Genomic DNA, 17,230 nt, shown 5'->3' with positions numbered 1-17,230 from the left:
AACGCGGCTCGTGGAACAGTTTCATTCCCCTCCTCCTCCTCCGGAAAACAGCATTTTTTGGCAAATAAAGTGTTTTGCCAACAAGTTGTGCTCTGTGCTGCCTGAGAGACGATGCTTCTCCCTGGCTCCAGCCTCCCCCACCCCAACGGGCCCCGATTCGGGTCCCGCATCGGGGCTGCAGCGGTGGGTACTCACACCCAGGCTCCCCCACATCAAGGTTTTTTACCCCCCATCTTGATAAAACAATCCTTGTTTTGCCATCGGCCTGGAAAGAAGCAGTAGCCCTGAGGTTGCTGCTGTTATTTTTATCTTGAAATAAATAGTTTGAGCTGCGGCCAAGCCATTCCGAGGGAAGGAGATGCTTTGCATCGTGGCCACAGAGATGTAAACACACGCGGCCTCGGTCTCGGCAGGGGCACATCGCACGGCTGAGGCAGAGCGAACATCCCGATCCGGACCGGAGAGGGACGAAGTCACCTACTCTGGGATGCTGAGGTGGAAAAGTAGGATGCAAGGTTTGGGGAGCATCACCCCCAGGGTGGGGACCGCAGCAGCACCCATCGCTGTTCACCCCCGTATCAACGGTGTCCCCTCCATCTGCTCAAGGCATTGCATGCATCGCCACAGCTGCGTTAAATACTGGTTTAAGCAGGACCAAAATTAACTTTGAGCCATTTTTAACAAAAAGCCTCGAAAGAACCAGCTCTAAAAATGCTTTCACCTTCCCAACAGCAAAAAGGAGAATCCCTGTGCCACCAGCATGACCCTGGGTTCAACCCCATTCCTTCCCGACCACAACAAGACCCCAAAACCCACAGTTGTTGGGGGTGGGTGGGCAGATGCTGCAGCCAGGTTGAGTTCAGCAGCTCCAGGAGCTGCCCTCTGCCTAGATCTGGCCACATCCTTCCCCCCCGCCTTGAATTCCAGCAGAAAGGCTGCTCCTGTCCTGCCCCGCGGGGCTGGGCACAAAGCGGGGCCTTTGCCCCCCACTCTGCACACGAAGGTCGCCGAAACGCTCCGGAGCTTTGCACGAGAAGCTCAGTGTAAATGTCAAATTAATTAACTGGGAAAGATGTATGCGTTGTCACAAAAAGCTCTCTGTTTTGCCCCGCTGCCCTTCCTCCCACCTCCTCCCTCCCCAGAGCAGGGCACTGGCTGCGGCTTGCAAAAGCCATGGCCAGGGGAGGCGAAGGACCGCTGGTCACTCCCGACGGCAAATAATTCCCCCCCCCCCCACCCAGAAAGCACTTCATTAAGGGAACTGGGAAACGCACAAAGCAAGGATGGAAAAGCTGGGAAAACCTCCCCAGCAGCCGCCGCTCCTCCCTCGGCACACGTGTTGCGGCACCGTCTCCAGGGACACGGCCGGCAAGGGACGAGCATCTTCTGCTGGGGCCAGGCTGACACCGCCGGGCTGAAAAACAGAGGCACGACCCCCTTTCTGCCTGTGAGAGGCTCAGTGGCATCACCCCTTTTGCAGGATAAATCCTTCTCCAGCAGCTCCGTGGGGTGCTGAGCCCAAGGAGCCTCATGCAGGCATTAACCAGAGCAGGGAGCAGGTGGAGGGAAGAGGGATGCTGAGGGATGCTGAGGGATGCTGAGGGATGCTGAGGGATGCTGAGGGATGCTGAGGACCACACCTCCAGCAAAAGGTACCTGCCCACTGCTCCCAGGGGATGCCAAACCATGTGCTGAAGGGGGTTCTCTCCCATCAAATAACTGCTCCCCATCTCCTGAGTGCCGAGGCTAGGTTTGCAGAGATGCCAAGTGCCAGGTTCATGCACCCAGGAGCAGAATAAAAGCAAAAAACACACCCAGAGCCACACAGGGTGCGAGGATATGATCAGACCCAGCCTCCCTGCCTCACTCTGAGCATGGGGAAAGCTCGGTAGGAAGAGGACGTGTGTACAGAATTAATGCCGCCACTTAAAACTACTTAAGAGTCTTTAAAGGTTCAGGAAGGGAAAGGCTCCCGTTTCCCCAGGCACAGCCCCCGTTTCGGTGCCCGGCAGCCTGACCAGCCCGGCAGGGTTTGGTACCCGGCTCACGTTGTGCCGGGGACGGGCATTCCGCCGGCCCGGTCGCCGTCTCCCAGGGCTGCCGCGCGTCTCCCAGCCTCTCCCGGCCACTCTTTGAGGGGAAAAGGAGCCTTAGGGACACTTGGGGACTTAACCCCCACTTCACCCATGCCACACACGGGAGGTGCCAGTGGTCAGAGGACCCTGCACCCCTTGTGAAGCTCTGGGACCCTTTTTTGGTTTTTGGTTTTGTTTTTTTTTTCTTTTTTTTTCCTCAGCTTCTCTGTGAACTTGCTTCACCTCTTGCTTATAAGAGGAAGGAGCTGGGTGCTGAGCGTGGGTGGGTGGGGAGAGCTGGGATGTCCCTACAAACAGGGGTGGGTCGAACTACCGCATTACCCCAGCTCATACCAGGGACCTCAAATCCAGTCCCTGGGAGCCAGGCCAAGTCCTAGCAAACTCGTTACATGCCACACAATTTCACGACAGCCCCCAGAGCACCCACAAGCCTTGGAAGGGAAAGATCCCCGCCGTGGCCCCGGTGCCAGACTGGCTACTGGGGAGCTGCTGACCTTGGACCACCAGCAAACCTTGTGAGAACATGGGTGCCCTGTCAACCCCGACCCCCACGGCGGTGCCGGTGGGACCCAGAGCTGTGGGGGATGCCGAAACCCCCAAATCCTCCGCAGGGGGAGGTGGATGCTCCACCCGAAACCTCTGCAGGGCCGTGGGGCATCTCTGGGTCCCACGTATCGACTCAGAGCAAGGGACGACGCACCACATTTACCCCGCCAGGAGAGCCCTGTGGAAACACTCTCCAGGACTAGATCAAAATCACCTCCCCGACACCCTACGAAGAGGAGCAGGATGAGGCCGGCCCTGGAGCCGGCCCAGGCAAAGCTCCAGCAGGGACAGGGACGCAAGCGGCTGGGACCTGCAGAAAGGTTACGGCTAATCAACGCTCTCAGTAATTAAGGTGACGAGTTGATCCATAAGCTCACGGCTCAGCCAGCCAGGCGGGGCCAAGGCAAAGCAGCCTCCCCCAGCGTGCCAAGGGACTTGGGGTCCCCGGGCAGGGGGTGTCACACCCACTCCCCCGGCACCTCACCGCAGCCCAGCTCACGGGCCACCCTCGCTGATTAAAGCTCATGGCTCATGCTTTGCCTGCATCTAATTAACATGAGCGGTGCTGCCTGGCACTGCCCTCTCCATCCCCAGACGGTCCCCAGATGCCACTCGGCTGCCAGCACCCCAGCACCCCACTGAAGCCCTGCACAGAGGAGGAGGAAGAGGAAGAGGAAGGAGCGACCCCACTGGCCTGCATGTGGTCTGCAGGGTGGGAAGCAGCCAGCTCTCCCAGCTGTGCAGAAAACAGCCTGCTCTTGGATTCTCAGGTGTCTAATAAGGGTTTGAGCTCACCCCTGGCATGGATACCGTTGATGCGGGGGCTCCTCAACATGGAGCTGCCTGCAGCTCCCAGACAGGTCCAGACCATGTCCTCTCTCTGAGTGGTCCATAGACAGCTGCAGAGTGATAAGGCAGGAGATGGGGGTCAGCAGGGACAGACAGGGTGAGATCCTGCGCCCTACAGCCCTGGGGAATCCTGGCCAAAACCAGACCTGCGTGTCCGTGACACTTGGGAAAACCCACTGCCAGGATCGGGTCTCACCAGGAGAGGCAGCCCCTGCTCCTCAGCACTCCCACGGAGGCACACAAAGGGTTAAACAGACCAATCCCAGCTTCCCCGAACCCGGGGCCAAGAGGGATCACAGCCACCAAAGAGATCAAAGGGAAGCCCTGAGCCCCGGGAGACTCCTTATGGCTCCCAACCGCTCCAGCAGTGCCACGTCCCTGTGCCGGGAAGACGCGGCGCTGGGCCCACCCTGGGGAGCTCGTGGGCTCGCTGCCAGCGGGAGCTGGAGTTATTTGTCCGGTCTCTGCAGCACAAATATCAATTAATTCTCCGGGTGCTGCTCCGGAGAAGGGCTCCCCGGCAGGGACCAGGACCTGGCGCAGGGTTTGCAGACAGTGTTACCCCGTTGCCTGCACCACTGCACCAGGGGGACAGGGGTCCCCAAATCCACCCCCCATCCCATTATCACAGCAGTGGGCTGGGGTGCAGCAGAGCTGTGCCAAGTCACTGCTTCCCATCTCGGTGACCCCAAGGAGAAGCCGAGACTTTGTCCAATGAGACCAAAAGATTTAAAAGCTTTGGCGAAGAGGAGGGGAGATGAGAGACCTCGGTCCCCTCCAGGTGAGGATGCCCGATGTCCCCTGGAGCATCCCTCACAGGGGGAAGCAGCCTCCTGCCTCCCTTGGGCTGCCTCCCCCCAGCCCCAGACCTGCCCCACAGTCCCCGGGAGCACCCCAGCATCCCATCACCTCCTACCCTGGCATTTAATAAGCTCGTAACCTTTCCTGGCTAATTACCTTCAGCAAATGCCAGCAACCGTCTGCATCGCCATCCACCAGCCAGCAACTGAAAGACCCCAAATGGGGAAGGAGGAAAAGCTTATTTGGGGTGGTGGTGGTGGGAACAAGCACCCATACAGCTGACCCCATGCCCGCCACGGGTGCTGGAGACACAAGCATGGCTACACACGTACCTCTCACCGCTACGGGCACCCAGCGATGGTAGGGAGCTGCCGGCGCAGCTCGGGCTTCCCCGGATCAATGGCAAAGCGCAATATTCAGCTTAATAAACTGCCCTTTGATACACCGCACACACGGCCGCACGGCATCGCCGGGAGCCACGGTATTTATCGCCGCTCACACAAGTAAATCACACACCTGATGGTCTCCTCAATTACTGCTCAGCAGCCTCCTCGGAAGCACCGGAGCTGCGTCTGGCCTTTTGGGAGGGGGAATGACCGCTGCTGGGAAAGCTGGGCAAACACCCCGCACACACCCACTGCCCTGCAAAAATAGGGGTGTTGGCCCGTGGCACCTACACAGCAGAATTATCTGATGCAGCAGGTCGTGTGCTGGGGAGCAGCCAGGCCCTGGGACTTCTCCTCCTCTTAAAGGGAGGAGGAAGAGGCAGCCTTCCTCCTATCCCTCCTGGAGCAGCTGCTTCTCCTGACGCCCTGGAGCACAACCAGTTGCATGGGAAAAGCACCTCCTGGTTGCAGGATGATCCTTCCCGTAGAGCATCACCCAAGAGCCAGTGCCCCGCGGAGTGTCCCCCAAACGCTCCCGTAAGGGGCTGGTGGAGGAGCGAGCGCTGGGCAGGGCGCAGGCAGGGCGCAGGCAGGGCAGGGTGGCTCCGGTGGAGGGTTTGCCAACCTGAGCGTGCCCCAGCAGTGGGGAGAAGCTGTTTCGGAAGAGCCGCGAGAAACCCCGGACATAACCCCTTCCTTCTGCCAACGTTGAAATCCTCTCCCGTGAGCCGGCTGGCAAAACCTCCTGGAAAAGGGTTGGGAAAAGCTCCTGGGAAGAGCCTGGGCAGAGAGGGGCAATGCCTGGGCAGGGCTAGAGGTGCAAGAGAGATTCCGGGGGGCAGGCAGGGACGGGGCGGGGAGCGGGCAGGGACAGGGCAAAACCCCCCAAGTTTCTTCTGCCACGGGAAAGCGGGAGCGTGCAGGAGTACGATTTTCCTCCCTCTCCCCCCCCGCCCAGGGTTATTTTTAAGGCGTGTTTCCCGACGACCTTCAAACGGCATCTGCCTGCATCCCCCTCCCCACGCCCCAGCACCCCGCCTGCCCCCCACCCGCCTAGCTCTGCCTGCACCCCTGGGCTGAGCCCCTGCCCCAGCACTACCCCGGGGGGCGGGGGCGTGGGGGCGCAGGGGAGGGGGTCATCCCCGGGGGGGCACCGGCTCCTGCCTGCGCTGCCCGCCGGGGGTCTGCGGCTTTGGGGGCGCCTGTGCAGGAGCACCTCGGGAGCTGGGTGCCCGCCCCCCAACCCAGCGGGGTGCGACCCGCGGGGGGGGGGGTGGGGGTGGGTGTCGATGGAGTTCTAGAGACCCCCCAGCGAGGTGCCGCCCGACCCCACCCGCGCAGGGTGCCGCTCCCCACTGCCCCCCCGCAGGGTCCCGGCTGCGGGACCCCCACGCCGGGTGCGGGGGTGCCGCCCCGTCCCCCGGCAGGCTGCCGCCACCCCTCCCAGTAGGGTTCTTGTCCCCCCCGCACGGTGTCGATGCCGGTCCCAGCCCCCCCCCGCCTGGCACCGGTCCGTGCCCGAGGCTGGTCCCACGTCCGTCTGTCCCTCCCCAGCCCGGTACCGGTCCCCCTGCCCGGGGCCAGGCCGTGCACGGTGCCGGTCCCAAGCCTCCCACGCACGGTACCGGTCCACGTACGATGCCAGTCCTAGACACACACACACACCCCCGCAGAGTGCCGGTCCTGGTCCCGGTCCCGGTCCCCCCACGGCTGCCGCCTTTCCACGCACGATGCCGATGCCGGTCCCAGACTCCCCACGCACGCACGGTGCCGGTGCCGGTACCGGTCCCCCTCTCCCCGGTACTGGTCCACGCACGATGCCGGTCCCGGTGCCCCCCCACCCCACCCGGTGCCGATCCACGCACGATGCCGGTCCCTGTGCTCCCCCCCGCCGCGGTGCCGGTCCACGCACGATGCCGGTGCCGGTGGCCACCCCGCCCGGTGCCGGTCCACGCACGTTGCCGGTCCCGGGGCCCTTCAAGCACGATGCCGGTCCCAGACCCCCCCCGCCCGGGGCCAGGCCGTGCCCGGTGCCGGTGCCCCCCGCCCGGTGCCGGCCCACGCGGGACGCCGCCCCCCGCCGCACTCACCCGCGCGGTGCGGGCGCTCAGCAGCAGCAGCAGCAGCAGCACGGCGAGGCTCCGCAGCCCCCGGGGCGCCGGCGGCGGCACCTCCCCGGGCATCTTCCTGCCGCAAGGACGGCGGGCGGCGGCGGCGGCTGCAGCGGCGGCGGGAGGCGGCGGCGGGGGCGGGGAAGGGCCTTTGTTGCCGCCGCCCGCGGGAGGCGGCGTGGGAGTGGGTGCGGGTGTGGGTGCGGGCCGCCGCCGCCGCGCCGCCCTCCCCGCCGCGCCCCCCCCCCCCCACCCCCCGCAGGAAGCGCCGCTCCGTGTCCCGTCCCCGTTCCCCCCACCCCTCCCCGGTCCCGGGGTCCTCCCCACCCCCCCCGCCCCGGCTCCACCGCCCCGCCCCCGCACGGCCCCGCCGCCGGGGGGGCCTCGGACCCGGCCCGGGGGGAGCGGGGTGGGGGGGGACACACGACCCCGGGGCAGACGGGGGGATCCAGGGGGAAATGGGGAGGACCCTGGTGCAGATGGGGGGGAACTGGCACAGACTGGGGGGACCCTGGAGTAGATGGAGGAAACTGGGACAGACTGGGAGGTCCCTGGGGCAGAAGGGGGGGAACTGGGAAAAACTGGGGGGATCCTGGGGTAGATGGGATGCACTGGGGTAGGTAAAGGAGGGGACTGGGACAAGCTGAGGGGATCCAGGAGGAGATGGGGGGGGTCCTGGGGCGGATGGGGAGGGGGACCCAAGCATAGATGAGGGGCCTGGAGCAGATGGGGGGACCCTGGGGAAGATGTAGGGGGGATCTGGGGCAGACTGGGGGAGATCCAGTAGTAGATGGGGGGGGGGGGCGGCAAGGGTCGATAGAGGAAGGACCTGGAGCAGATGAGGGGTACCCAGGGATAATGGGAGGAGGACCGGGGCAGACGGGGGGGACCTGGGACAAAGGGGGGACCCAAAGACAGGTATGGGGGAGACCTGGGACAGACTGCAGGGACTCAGGGGTAGATGGAGGGGGAACTGGGGCCAGTGGAGCAGGGATCCTGGGGCAGATGGGGGAAGCCAGAGCAGACAGGGTGGTGCTGAGGCAATGGGGAGACTCGGGCGCAGCTGGGGGGGGCGGGGGAAGGGGTAGAGGGGGGGACTCGGGAGTATGGGGAGGGATGAACAGGCAGATGGGGGCCCAGGGACAGATGGGAGGATCCTGGGGCAGATGGGGTTACCTCAGGGTGGACAGGGGACAGGAACCAGAGGCAGAAGGGGGCCCTGGGATCTGCCTCCTGGGTGGGACCCCCACCCTCTATGCCTCCCCACCGTGGGACCCTCGGTCACCCCTGGATGGGTGCTGGGCGCAGGGCCGCCCCTAGGGGGTACAACCAGGAGGGGCAAATCCTCCGGGCAGAGCCAGGGCTCGCTCCCAGCCCTGGGCCAATAGCTCAAGCAGCCCCACAGCACCGTGCCTCAGTTTCCCCTTTCAAGAAATAAGGGAATAACAGTGGGACCAGAGGATGGGGCAGTCCCCTGTCATGACAGTGACTTTCACGTGGCTGCCAGGTAACCCTGGGGTGACTTTGCTCCGGATTTGGGTGTTCAGTCACCCCGATGGGCCCAGGAGGCGGTAGCTGTGGGTGAGCAGGGAACAGACGGGATGGGATATAAATGAGTCGTTTCTCACACACGTGTAATTCCTCCTAATGGCTTTCACATACTTTCTGTGAAAAGACTAAAAATATACTCAAATTCTCATTAAAAAACCCTCATCTGAATGCAAAATACACACTGGGAGGGGGTCAAAGGGGGAGCAAGGGGGATTACCTGGAACAAGGGGCATTGCCCTCCCAGCACTGCTGGGTTACGAGGGGAAATCAGCCAAATTCAGCTAAAATTTGAGATGCAGCCCCTGGACAGGGAGAGCTGGGACACGTCCCATGGTGGAGCATCTTCCCTGGTCCCTGGCTGATGGGAAGCTCAGAGCAACCCTCCTCTTTGGGGGTGTGAAATATCACAGAGGGGGGGCTCTGCCTCCGGGTCCCCACCTAAGCCACTTCTCTCTGTTTTAATTGCACTGCAATTAGCAGGGTCCAAATTAATAATTTTTTTTTTTTTTTAAAGAAAGGTGTATTAATACCATCAGCGAGAAGCTGGCAGGGGACAAAACCCAGGGAAAAGCTTTGGGTGGTGCCAAAATGTAGCAGGATGGGTCCGGGTCCCTGGGTCAGGCAGGGGGTCTCTGGGGCAGGGAGGGGGGTCCGCAGGGCAAACAAGGGGGTAGCTGGGGCAGAGAAGAGTCCCCGGGGCAGGGAGGGGGTCCCTGGAGGGGGGGGGGGTGGGTGCGCGGGAGTCCCTGGGGCAGGGAAAGGGGTCCCTGGGGCAGGGGGGGTTCCTGGGGCAGAGGAGGGGGAGTCCCCGGGGCGGGGTGGGTGTGTGTGTGTCCCTGGGGCAGGGAGGGTGTCACTGGGGGGGTGGTCCGCGGGGCAGGGGACGGGGGGTCCCTGGGGCATAGGAGGCTCCCCGGGGCAGGGGCTCCCCCAGGGTAGGGGGTCCCCGGGGGAGGGTGGGTCCCCGGGGCAGGGGCTCCCCCAGGGTAGGGGCTCCCCGGGGGAGGGTGGGTCCCCGGGGCAGGGGGGTTCCGCGGGGCAGGGGGTCCCCGGGGGAGGGTCCCGAGCGGGCCGCGGCGCGTAGCTGGGCCTGCACCGCCCCGCCGTGGCCGCCGCCGCCCCTGCAGCTCCGCCGCGACGCGCCCGCGGGGGGCGGCACCGGAGGCCGCCGGCCCGGGGTCCCCACCAAGGGGCTGCCACCCGCGGGGCGGCCCCCACGCGTGGAGGGGCGAGAGGGGCGTCTGTACGCGAGAGTGGGGGGGGGGGGCGCTGCCCGGCTGCCTCAGGGTCTTTTTCCACCCGCTGCGGCTCCGCTGGAAGCGGGAGAGCTTGTGCCATCGGGGCGGGGGGAGCGTGACGGATCCCGGGTGACATGATGGAGCCTGGGTGTCGTGATGGAGCCTGGGTGTCGTGACATACCCCGGCTGATGTGACGGACCCCGGCTGATGTGGTGGTTCATCACTGATGCGATGGACTTGGTGTGGGTGTCGTGGTGGACCCTGGCTGATGTGATGGATCCCTTCACATCCCTCATCCAGCAGCCACTGGCAGCCATGCTCTGGAATAACCAAAGCTGGGGTCCGGACGGAGCGACCCAGCCGTGTCCGTCCCGGCAGGCCCCCATCGTGCCCCCTCCCTCAGCCGTGGGGCAGCTGCCCGGGCCGGGCCCCAGCCGTGCCCATGCTCAGGCACTGCTGGCTGGATCCTTCCCCCCGGGGTCAGGCATGGAGCAGGAGTTTGCAGGTCTGGGAAGAGCTAAAACCATGGATCCAGTTCCTAAACTCCTTTGCTGCCGCTGTTGTGGTGGGAAGGATGCCCAGGGTTAACCCCAGACCCACCGGTGTCCAGCAGAAGACGGAGCCTGGGCTGACTCTCACCCCACTCTTGAACCTAAATTAGCTGCTCAACACTAATTTACATTAAACTTAAAAAAAAAATATATATATCCCTTGCTTGCACCACATTCTGCCCCAAACCCACAGCCACGCTGCCGCCTCACCGAGCTGCTTGAACACCGTGGGTTACACGAAGCATTAAAGAGCCCCAAAAGCTCCAGGACCCCAAGTGCTGCTCTAACCCTCGTGGCTGTTGCTTAATGCACAGGCTGGCTTCAAACCCAGGGCAGAAAAGGTGTCAGAACGCCCAAGCTCTGCTAAATTTAAACAACGGGTGTGAAAACTGATTAAACCCTCCGCTGGGTCACGGGGGTATTGGTTTTTGTTGAGGGGTGAGGAGAAGGAAATGGCAGCGTGGGAAGGGGTCAGTAATTTGACACATACTCCAAAATCAAACCCTTTTAATGCCCTGAGCCAAAAACCCCTGATTTCCTGTAAAATGGAAAGTTCCTTCTCCTCCATCAATTTATCACAGGTCACCCTATTTGCACAAGTGCTCAAACTTACCGGGATTTCCCAAATTACTCTGATGATAGCTTTCGGAAAAGGCCTGTAAAACCAGCAGCCGCTGAACTGCACCACAGGGACAGGGATGGTCCTTTATGCTTGGTAAAGGAAATAAAACTGGTCTTAAAAGGCAAATTTTCTCCCCGAGCAAGGGTCACCCAGGGGATGAAACGCAGAGCTGGAGCTTCTCCGAGACAGGGAACTGGGAGAATAAAGGCCAGGGCAGGCTGGGAAGCTGCACAGGAGCATGGTCTGGGCAGCAGATGATGACTCGGAGCAGGGGTGGGACACGATGCAGGCAAGGACAGGCCTAACTTTGCTCGCCCAGTGCTGGGCTCTGAGCTGAGCGTTTCCTCTTCGGAAGAGCCAGGGACAGGGGAAAGGCTCCATGCAAACAGGAGCTCAGTGTTTGCTCGTTTTTCTAGCAGTTCCCAACAAGCCAGAGAACATCGTGGCACTCAGCATTGCTGAGGCATCCCCGCTGGGGCGCCACTCCCCAGTCCCCTCCGGGCCCCGTTCCTCCCCCACCCCAAGAAGCAAGGAAGAAGAGGAGAATATGAACAGCTCGTGCACAACCCTCAGCTCTGCCGACACCGACCGCAGCCTGCAGCGAGGGAAGTAGCAGAGGAACCCACGAGCAGAAGGAGAGAGGTACCAGGGCAAGCTCTTGCCTGCGCCTCGCTGCAGGGGTTGCAGGGCTTAAAGCGACCAAGAGACAGGTGGTGGGTTCTCACCTCCAACTTACCGCCCAGAGGGTGGTGGCTGTGGGTGCTACGAGTTTGAACGGGCTCCGAGGAGGTTTAGATGTGCTCAAAGAGGCGGGGGGTGGGATCCAAAGAGCCCAAATCCCAGACCGCGGGAGCAGGGATGGCAGCAGTGGGAAGCAGCCGTAGGCATGTGCTCCCTCTGCTCTTCGTTTTCCGCGTGTCCCCGGTGCCCAGCGGCTGCGGCCGCCCTCGGCCGACACGGGAGGGCTGCTCTTCCGTCAAGAGAGAGGCAAAAAGTGGTGGGGGTGGCACTCTATCGAGGGCGTGCGAAGTAAACACAAAGCCAGATTCCAAAGTTCTGTATTTTTCAAAATAAAGATCACACGTTGTTTAGAGACAATCTACACAAGAGTTACAAAAAATAGTCGCCCAGGCATAAGCATACACAGGTTTGTTAATTATACACATATGGTTACAAGTGTGCTTGCAAAAAAGTTCATTGGAAATATACACAAGGCTCTGTAAATGTACACCGTGTAGTGTTACAATTCTATATTCAAACAAGGAAAATTGACAGTATGTTACATTCACTTACAAGTAGACAAAATGCAAAATACAGTTCATCTTCTGTACAAAAAGGGAAGGTGATTCACACTTTACAAGGTGAAAAGGGACTCTGATTGTAAGGAAAACTAGGGGGGTCTGTACTTTTGCACTTTTTGTTTCTTACTGTCACAAAATAAGCAAAACATTACCTTTTAAGATTCAAAAAAACACTATTTTGAACTGAATCATTTTTGTATAACATTTAGAAAGGATCGCTACTGTTCAACTAGGTGACAAATAAAACCAAGCATTTATTTTTCTTTTTTAAACATTAACTAGGCTGTATAAAGAGAACATTTCCTTCAAAAGAAAAAATTTACTTCTGGTTGAAATTACAATTTACAATATACAACACTATATGCTACGACCATAAAAGGTGTGAATATACACTGAAATGCACAGGTTTTGCTAATTCTTTTTTCTTACCAAAAAACGGGTTTATGTCGATTCAAACTTCTCCACATTTACATTACAGAGGTTTACAAATGTACAATTGTACAGTCAGAAGTATGTTCCACTACTAGGGTACATTATAGATACAGATCAGACATCAAAACAAGAAAATACTACAAATTTTTATATATGTAAAGTCTACACCAAGTATACACTATATATTTATAGAAGCAAGACCAAAGCCGAGTTGGATTTTTTTTTTTTTTCTCCTCATGCTAAATAATCAGATTGTGTCTCTCAATGTCAACAGAACAAACCGAGTAGGCGGTAAACAAGTACACCCGGCCCCACCCCTCGCTTTAAAAACCTTCTGGGTGCGTGAAGTTTTCTCCCCCAAAACGACAGCTAAGCTACCTCCTTTAGCATGTTAGACTCAAAAGAAAAAAAAAAAGCTACTAAAAAGTTTCACAAACTTAATTCCTTTTTTTTTAAAAAACCAAAGCTCGAGCAAGTTGAGTTTGTCCTTTATAAACAACGTTAAATGCGTCGTTTGTGCCATTTAACTAAAATCCAAACTTCTTGCTGACTTTTGACTAAAATGAGAAAAAAAAAAAAAACAACCACCCAGGTATTTGCAAAAAAGTTGCCTGCAAGGCAGATGAGTTAAAAACGGGGTTTTTTTTGTTTGTTTTCTTCAAACCAACCACCCTGAAAGTTTCCACATTTGGAATATAGATACAACAGTGAACAAAAATGTGGCCTTCCATGTACATTTGATACCTATGTACAAGTATTCTATACACCAGTAAAACAGCAGGGCAATTAGTTAATTAAAAAAAATAATTAGTACATGTTATGCATAATAAAATTAAAGAAATTTACAAAGGCTTTTTTTTTTTTTTCCTTTTTTTTAGCAGTTTAGCAACCATAAAACATGTTCTAACTGGAATATTGGCGGTTGCTGGTTGTAGATGCCCGACGGCCAGTGAGCTCCTCCCCAGTTCGCTGCCTCAAATGATACCGTTCGGCGGTCCACAAATGGGCCCCAGGTCCACCCCGTTCTTCATGTAGTATTTCTCCAGCTTGGCCAAAATGTGTTTGCCGTAGGTGTATTTACGCAGGGTAGCGATGTGAGGCCGGATCTAGGAGATAAAAGAAGGAGGAGTGAAGCTTAGGAACCCGAGTTACGGCCACGGCAATGCCGAGCGAGCTCCGGGTCCCGGAGGGTCAGAGTGCCGGCCGCCGGGAGAAGACCACAAAAATGCCTGAAATACTGAGTTTGCTAGGATCACCTCAAATTACTGGGAATCAAGTTAATTTTCCATAACCCACTGATGTTATTTTTAAGAGGAACTTCTGGTCAAGCAAGTGGCATCATCCTGAGCCGTATTACTGGAAGCCAGTGGGATCCGAGCACGTGGATGAACACAAGGCTCTGTCCCAAGAGAGGAGGCTGGAAAGACGCGACCCGCTGAGCACTCGAGCTTCCCCTGACCCTCTGCCCCCAGCCCGGGGACAAACACACCAAGGCAGAAAAGGCAATCGAAGGGTCTAGTGGGTTTTGCTGAATGTGAGCAGGGCCTTCTGCCTCCTTCCAGGCCACAGGCTGACCTTCGAAAAACTGCTAGAAGCCTGAAAGCTGCCAGTATGAATTTCAGCAGTCGATTTGGATGAGCTACTGGGAGAGGCATGCAGCGCTCCTGGGCTGGACAGCAGTTTCATTTCTGAACCTGACGATTCAAACATTTAATTTAAGCAGAGAAGAGGTCTGTGGAAGCAAGTTTCACCTGCTCACACTATTTCACAGAAGTCACTTTCCAGGCCACTGTAACGACCGTAGCCAGAGTAAAACCGCCTTTGCTGCCAGAGCACCCAAACCAGGGAAGCTGGTTGTGCTGCAGGAGCACCGCTGTGCTGCTGAAGTGCTCCTGGGCGGTTTCAGAGGAAGGAGACATAAGAGCAACTCGTTTTCGTTACTAGATGAGAAACATCCCACAGTTCCTTCAGTAACACAATTATAAGGGACTTTTCACTCTACAGTGGAAGCTGCAGACAGGATGAAAAAACGACCAGAGCGCGATTACAGCCCTCCCTGCTCCTCGGGGAGGTACATGGCCATCACCTGCCTGGGCCAGGACCCGCTGGAGAACACCCACGGGAAACCCACCCCAAACTCAGCCTACCTCATCAGCTGCACCCCAAACGCTCAAATTCCCATTTCAGTTCAAGGACCCCCCTTGTAACAAGCATAAATGGACGCCTTGGCCCTCCCCACATGCCATTTCCCAGAAGGTCTGAGAGCTGCTCGGAGGTTAAGGAGAAGAAAAGCTCCCCAGGTCCAACAGTTTGTTCTTTGTTAATCATCTTTTTTTTTTCTAACTGACAGAACTGACTGTTAAAATTACTTTTCAATATTTTATGTTTTTCTAAATAAAAGCGCTGTTTTTAGCAATAACACAAACCGCTGGTTTGTACCAAGAGCGATCTTCACAACCCAAAAGCAACAGTAGATACACTCACTTTTCCCAGGCTTTCATTCAGCTTGATAGTGTAGCTGAAATCTTCACATTCAGTCAGCCCTATTTAGCTGTCATCCCAGTTCTATTTTTGACAACCACACTGATAACCTAATTAGCATTTTATTCAAAAGACTTTGACAGGAAAAAAGAACACATCAGTAAAAATCACTCTGTATATTATCATCTATCTTTATATATATATATATATATATAAGCAAAGCTGCAGGTCATTCTGCTACAGTTAAACTGCGTATGTCCCTTGCCACACATTTTTGTTTAATTATCTTTATAATTTCTTTTGGACTAATACAGATTTTGGTTTCAAAGAACTACTCTGAATGATTCCTAAACCTAAGAATTAACCTCCCTGAAGATTACTTCAGCTTCAGGTATGTTGTTTATACACCGATCAACTGCCTTGTGCGGCTAACAATCAGCTCCCTTACACAGATAATACCCACTTCTCTTTTTTTTTTAACAACAGAAAAATCACTCAGTCCATTTTACTCAAGGATTCTTACATACACTTGATTTTGTTGTGATTTGAATACCTGACACACTTCAGTTCCTCTTAAAAATCAATATATATGGGGTTTTCCAAGCCAGCGTTAGTCAGTATTTTATTTCTAATAAGAGGCCTGGCCGTAGCTGGTATTTTTCACAAAGTAACAGACCCTAAAACATGTGTCTGAAGAAAATAATCTCAGTTCCACTACACATTTTAAAGCATAAATTTTTCCATTCATCACAATTATCAAGACCTGCAAATGTGACCTTTAAAAGCAGGTAAATGAAGACATCACCTGATCTTTAGAGCTTCCTGCTCTTGGGCGGCAGGCTTATAGCCTTGGGAGGTAGGACTGACAGCAATGCATATTTAATTCCAAAATGTCTTCATTTTTGACAAATGAAGTCCTGAAACTGTTACGCATTCAAACACCGCAGCATAATGCTAAACCATGGAAGCCTCTCGTCAAAACCGCGTTCAAAACTGAGAAATAGAGGATTTGATTAACGGCTCCAGGCTGAGACGCTACAGCAACACATGCCCCGTCAGCGCGGGGCTACCAGCCAACCCGACTGTCCTGATCTGGGCTGCAGGGCAGGGCCATGATGTGACAAGGCAGCGCCGGCTGCCCTCGGAAACGCAACCCACAGGTCCGTGCTCGGGCTTCAGGTGCGCCGAGGTCTGGCTCGGCTCCACTGAGCGCATAAAACCGCTCTCATCAGCGAACACTGTTCTCAGTGAGGGCAAGTGTGTCGTCATCGCCAGACCTTCAGCGGGTCCCTCGCAAGGCGCCAACCTGACGGCGCTGCTGCAGTTAAGCCTTGGCGGTTTTTAGCAGCTTTGCTACGCCACGAGCACAGAACTAGGTTACTAGGTCAGAAGAGATTGCTAGAAGCGAACAGCTAGTTTAAAGTCCAAATGGCATCTCATTATTTCACATTTTCATATTTCAGCTACTACTGAAATCCGCAACTTTGAAATACCTTCATCGCTGGGAAATTCTAATGTCAAAAGCAATCACCTCAGCCTTATTTTCTCTCCGCAACCAGTGTGGCAGTGACAAGCCTTACGTCCTTATCAATCGACGGCAGTTGCTTACCTTGTGCATGACAATCTTCCGCTGAGCTGGTTCTGCCACATCGATCATCTTCTGTACCACGTAGTTGGCGTACTGATCTTTCATCATGGTGTATAAGGCACTGTGAGGGCCGTCGTTCATAGTGCACACCTCATCGATCAACATGGCACGCTCCGTACGGGAGGCGTGAGTAACGCATTTCTCCACCACGTTGCTGTAACAATAAAAGAAGGACAATCTGTGAGTGTGCAACATCTCTACTGGGCTTTTCATTCAACCCCAAGGAGAACTCTTATGCTTCTAGCATGGGAAAACCATTTGGGAGAGACTTACGTGCTGGCACAGAAGTTCAGCCACGTCAAACAGAAGAGCGGCCCAAGGAACTTGGGATTTCAGTGGGAATTTGGGTAAAGGACCAGTTCAGGTTTTATCTCACCCAAACGTGCAGCTCTACAACGATGCTGCGTTTGAGACCTGCGCCTGTTCTCATAGCGTGCCCACTAGAGAAGCGGACGAGTTGTTCTTTGTTTGGTTTTCTCAGTATTGGAGCTCGACGGGAACGGAGGTCCAAGGTTAGAACAACAGGGAAATGCTTATTCAGGAATGAAAGATCTTGGCAAAGGCAGAAAAACTTCCAAAAATTCCTGAATATATTAGATGACTAATCTCTGCTCTC

At 56.5% G+C, this 17,230-nt stretch overlaps 2 protein-coding genes and 1 non-coding gene across 14 annotated transcripts in view; all 3 read right to left on the bottom strand.

Moving 5' to 3' along the window:
• Positions 1 to 7,003, bottom strand: part of SDC3 (syndecan 3) — a 52,521-nt gene extending 45,518 nt beyond the window's left edge. The window contains exon 1 of the mRNA XM_075115110.1: positions 6,769 to 7,003. Coding sequence (XP_074971211.1) covers positions 6,769 to 6,861 — 93 coding nt within the window. The 5' untranslated portion in view covers positions 6,862 to 7,003. The remainder of the gene's footprint in view (positions 1 to 6,768) is intronic.
• Positions 7,004 to 11,794: 4,791 nt separating this feature from the next.
• PUM1 (pumilio RNA binding family member 1) overlaps positions 11,795 to 17,230 on the bottom strand; it is a 77,302-nt gene continuing 71,866 nt past the window's right edge. For all 12 annotated transcript variants that reach the window (XM_075115005.1, XM_075114993.1, XM_075114996.1 and 9 more), the window contains 2 exons: positions 16,576 to 16,768; positions 11,795 to 13,591 (listed from right to left, as the gene is read on the bottom strand). In XM_075115005.1, coding sequence (XP_074971106.1) covers positions 13,460 to 13,591; positions 16,576 to 16,768 — 325 coding nt within the window. In that variant the 3' untranslated portion in view covers positions 11,795 to 13,459. The remainder of the gene's footprint in view (positions 13,592 to 16,575; positions 16,769 to 17,230) is intronic.
• Positions 16,157 to 16,242, bottom strand: LOC142066992 (small nucleolar RNA SNORD103/SNORD85). The gene has a single exon (XR_012663862.1). It is a non-coding gene; the product is annotated as a small nucleolar RNA SNORD103/SNORD85 (small nucleolar RNA).

This window comes from Phalacrocorax aristotelis, chromosome 20 (genome assembly GCF_949628215.1).
Source record: "Phalacrocorax aristotelis chromosome 20, bGulAri2.1, whole genome shotgun sequence".
In the NCBI taxonomy this organism is placed as follows: Eukaryota; Metazoa; Chordata; class Aves; order Suliformes; family Phalacrocoracidae; genus Phalacrocorax; species Phalacrocorax aristotelis.
The sequence above is the reverse complement of the archived record's forward strand: the minus strand, read 5'-3'. Positions and strand labels throughout refer to the sequence as shown.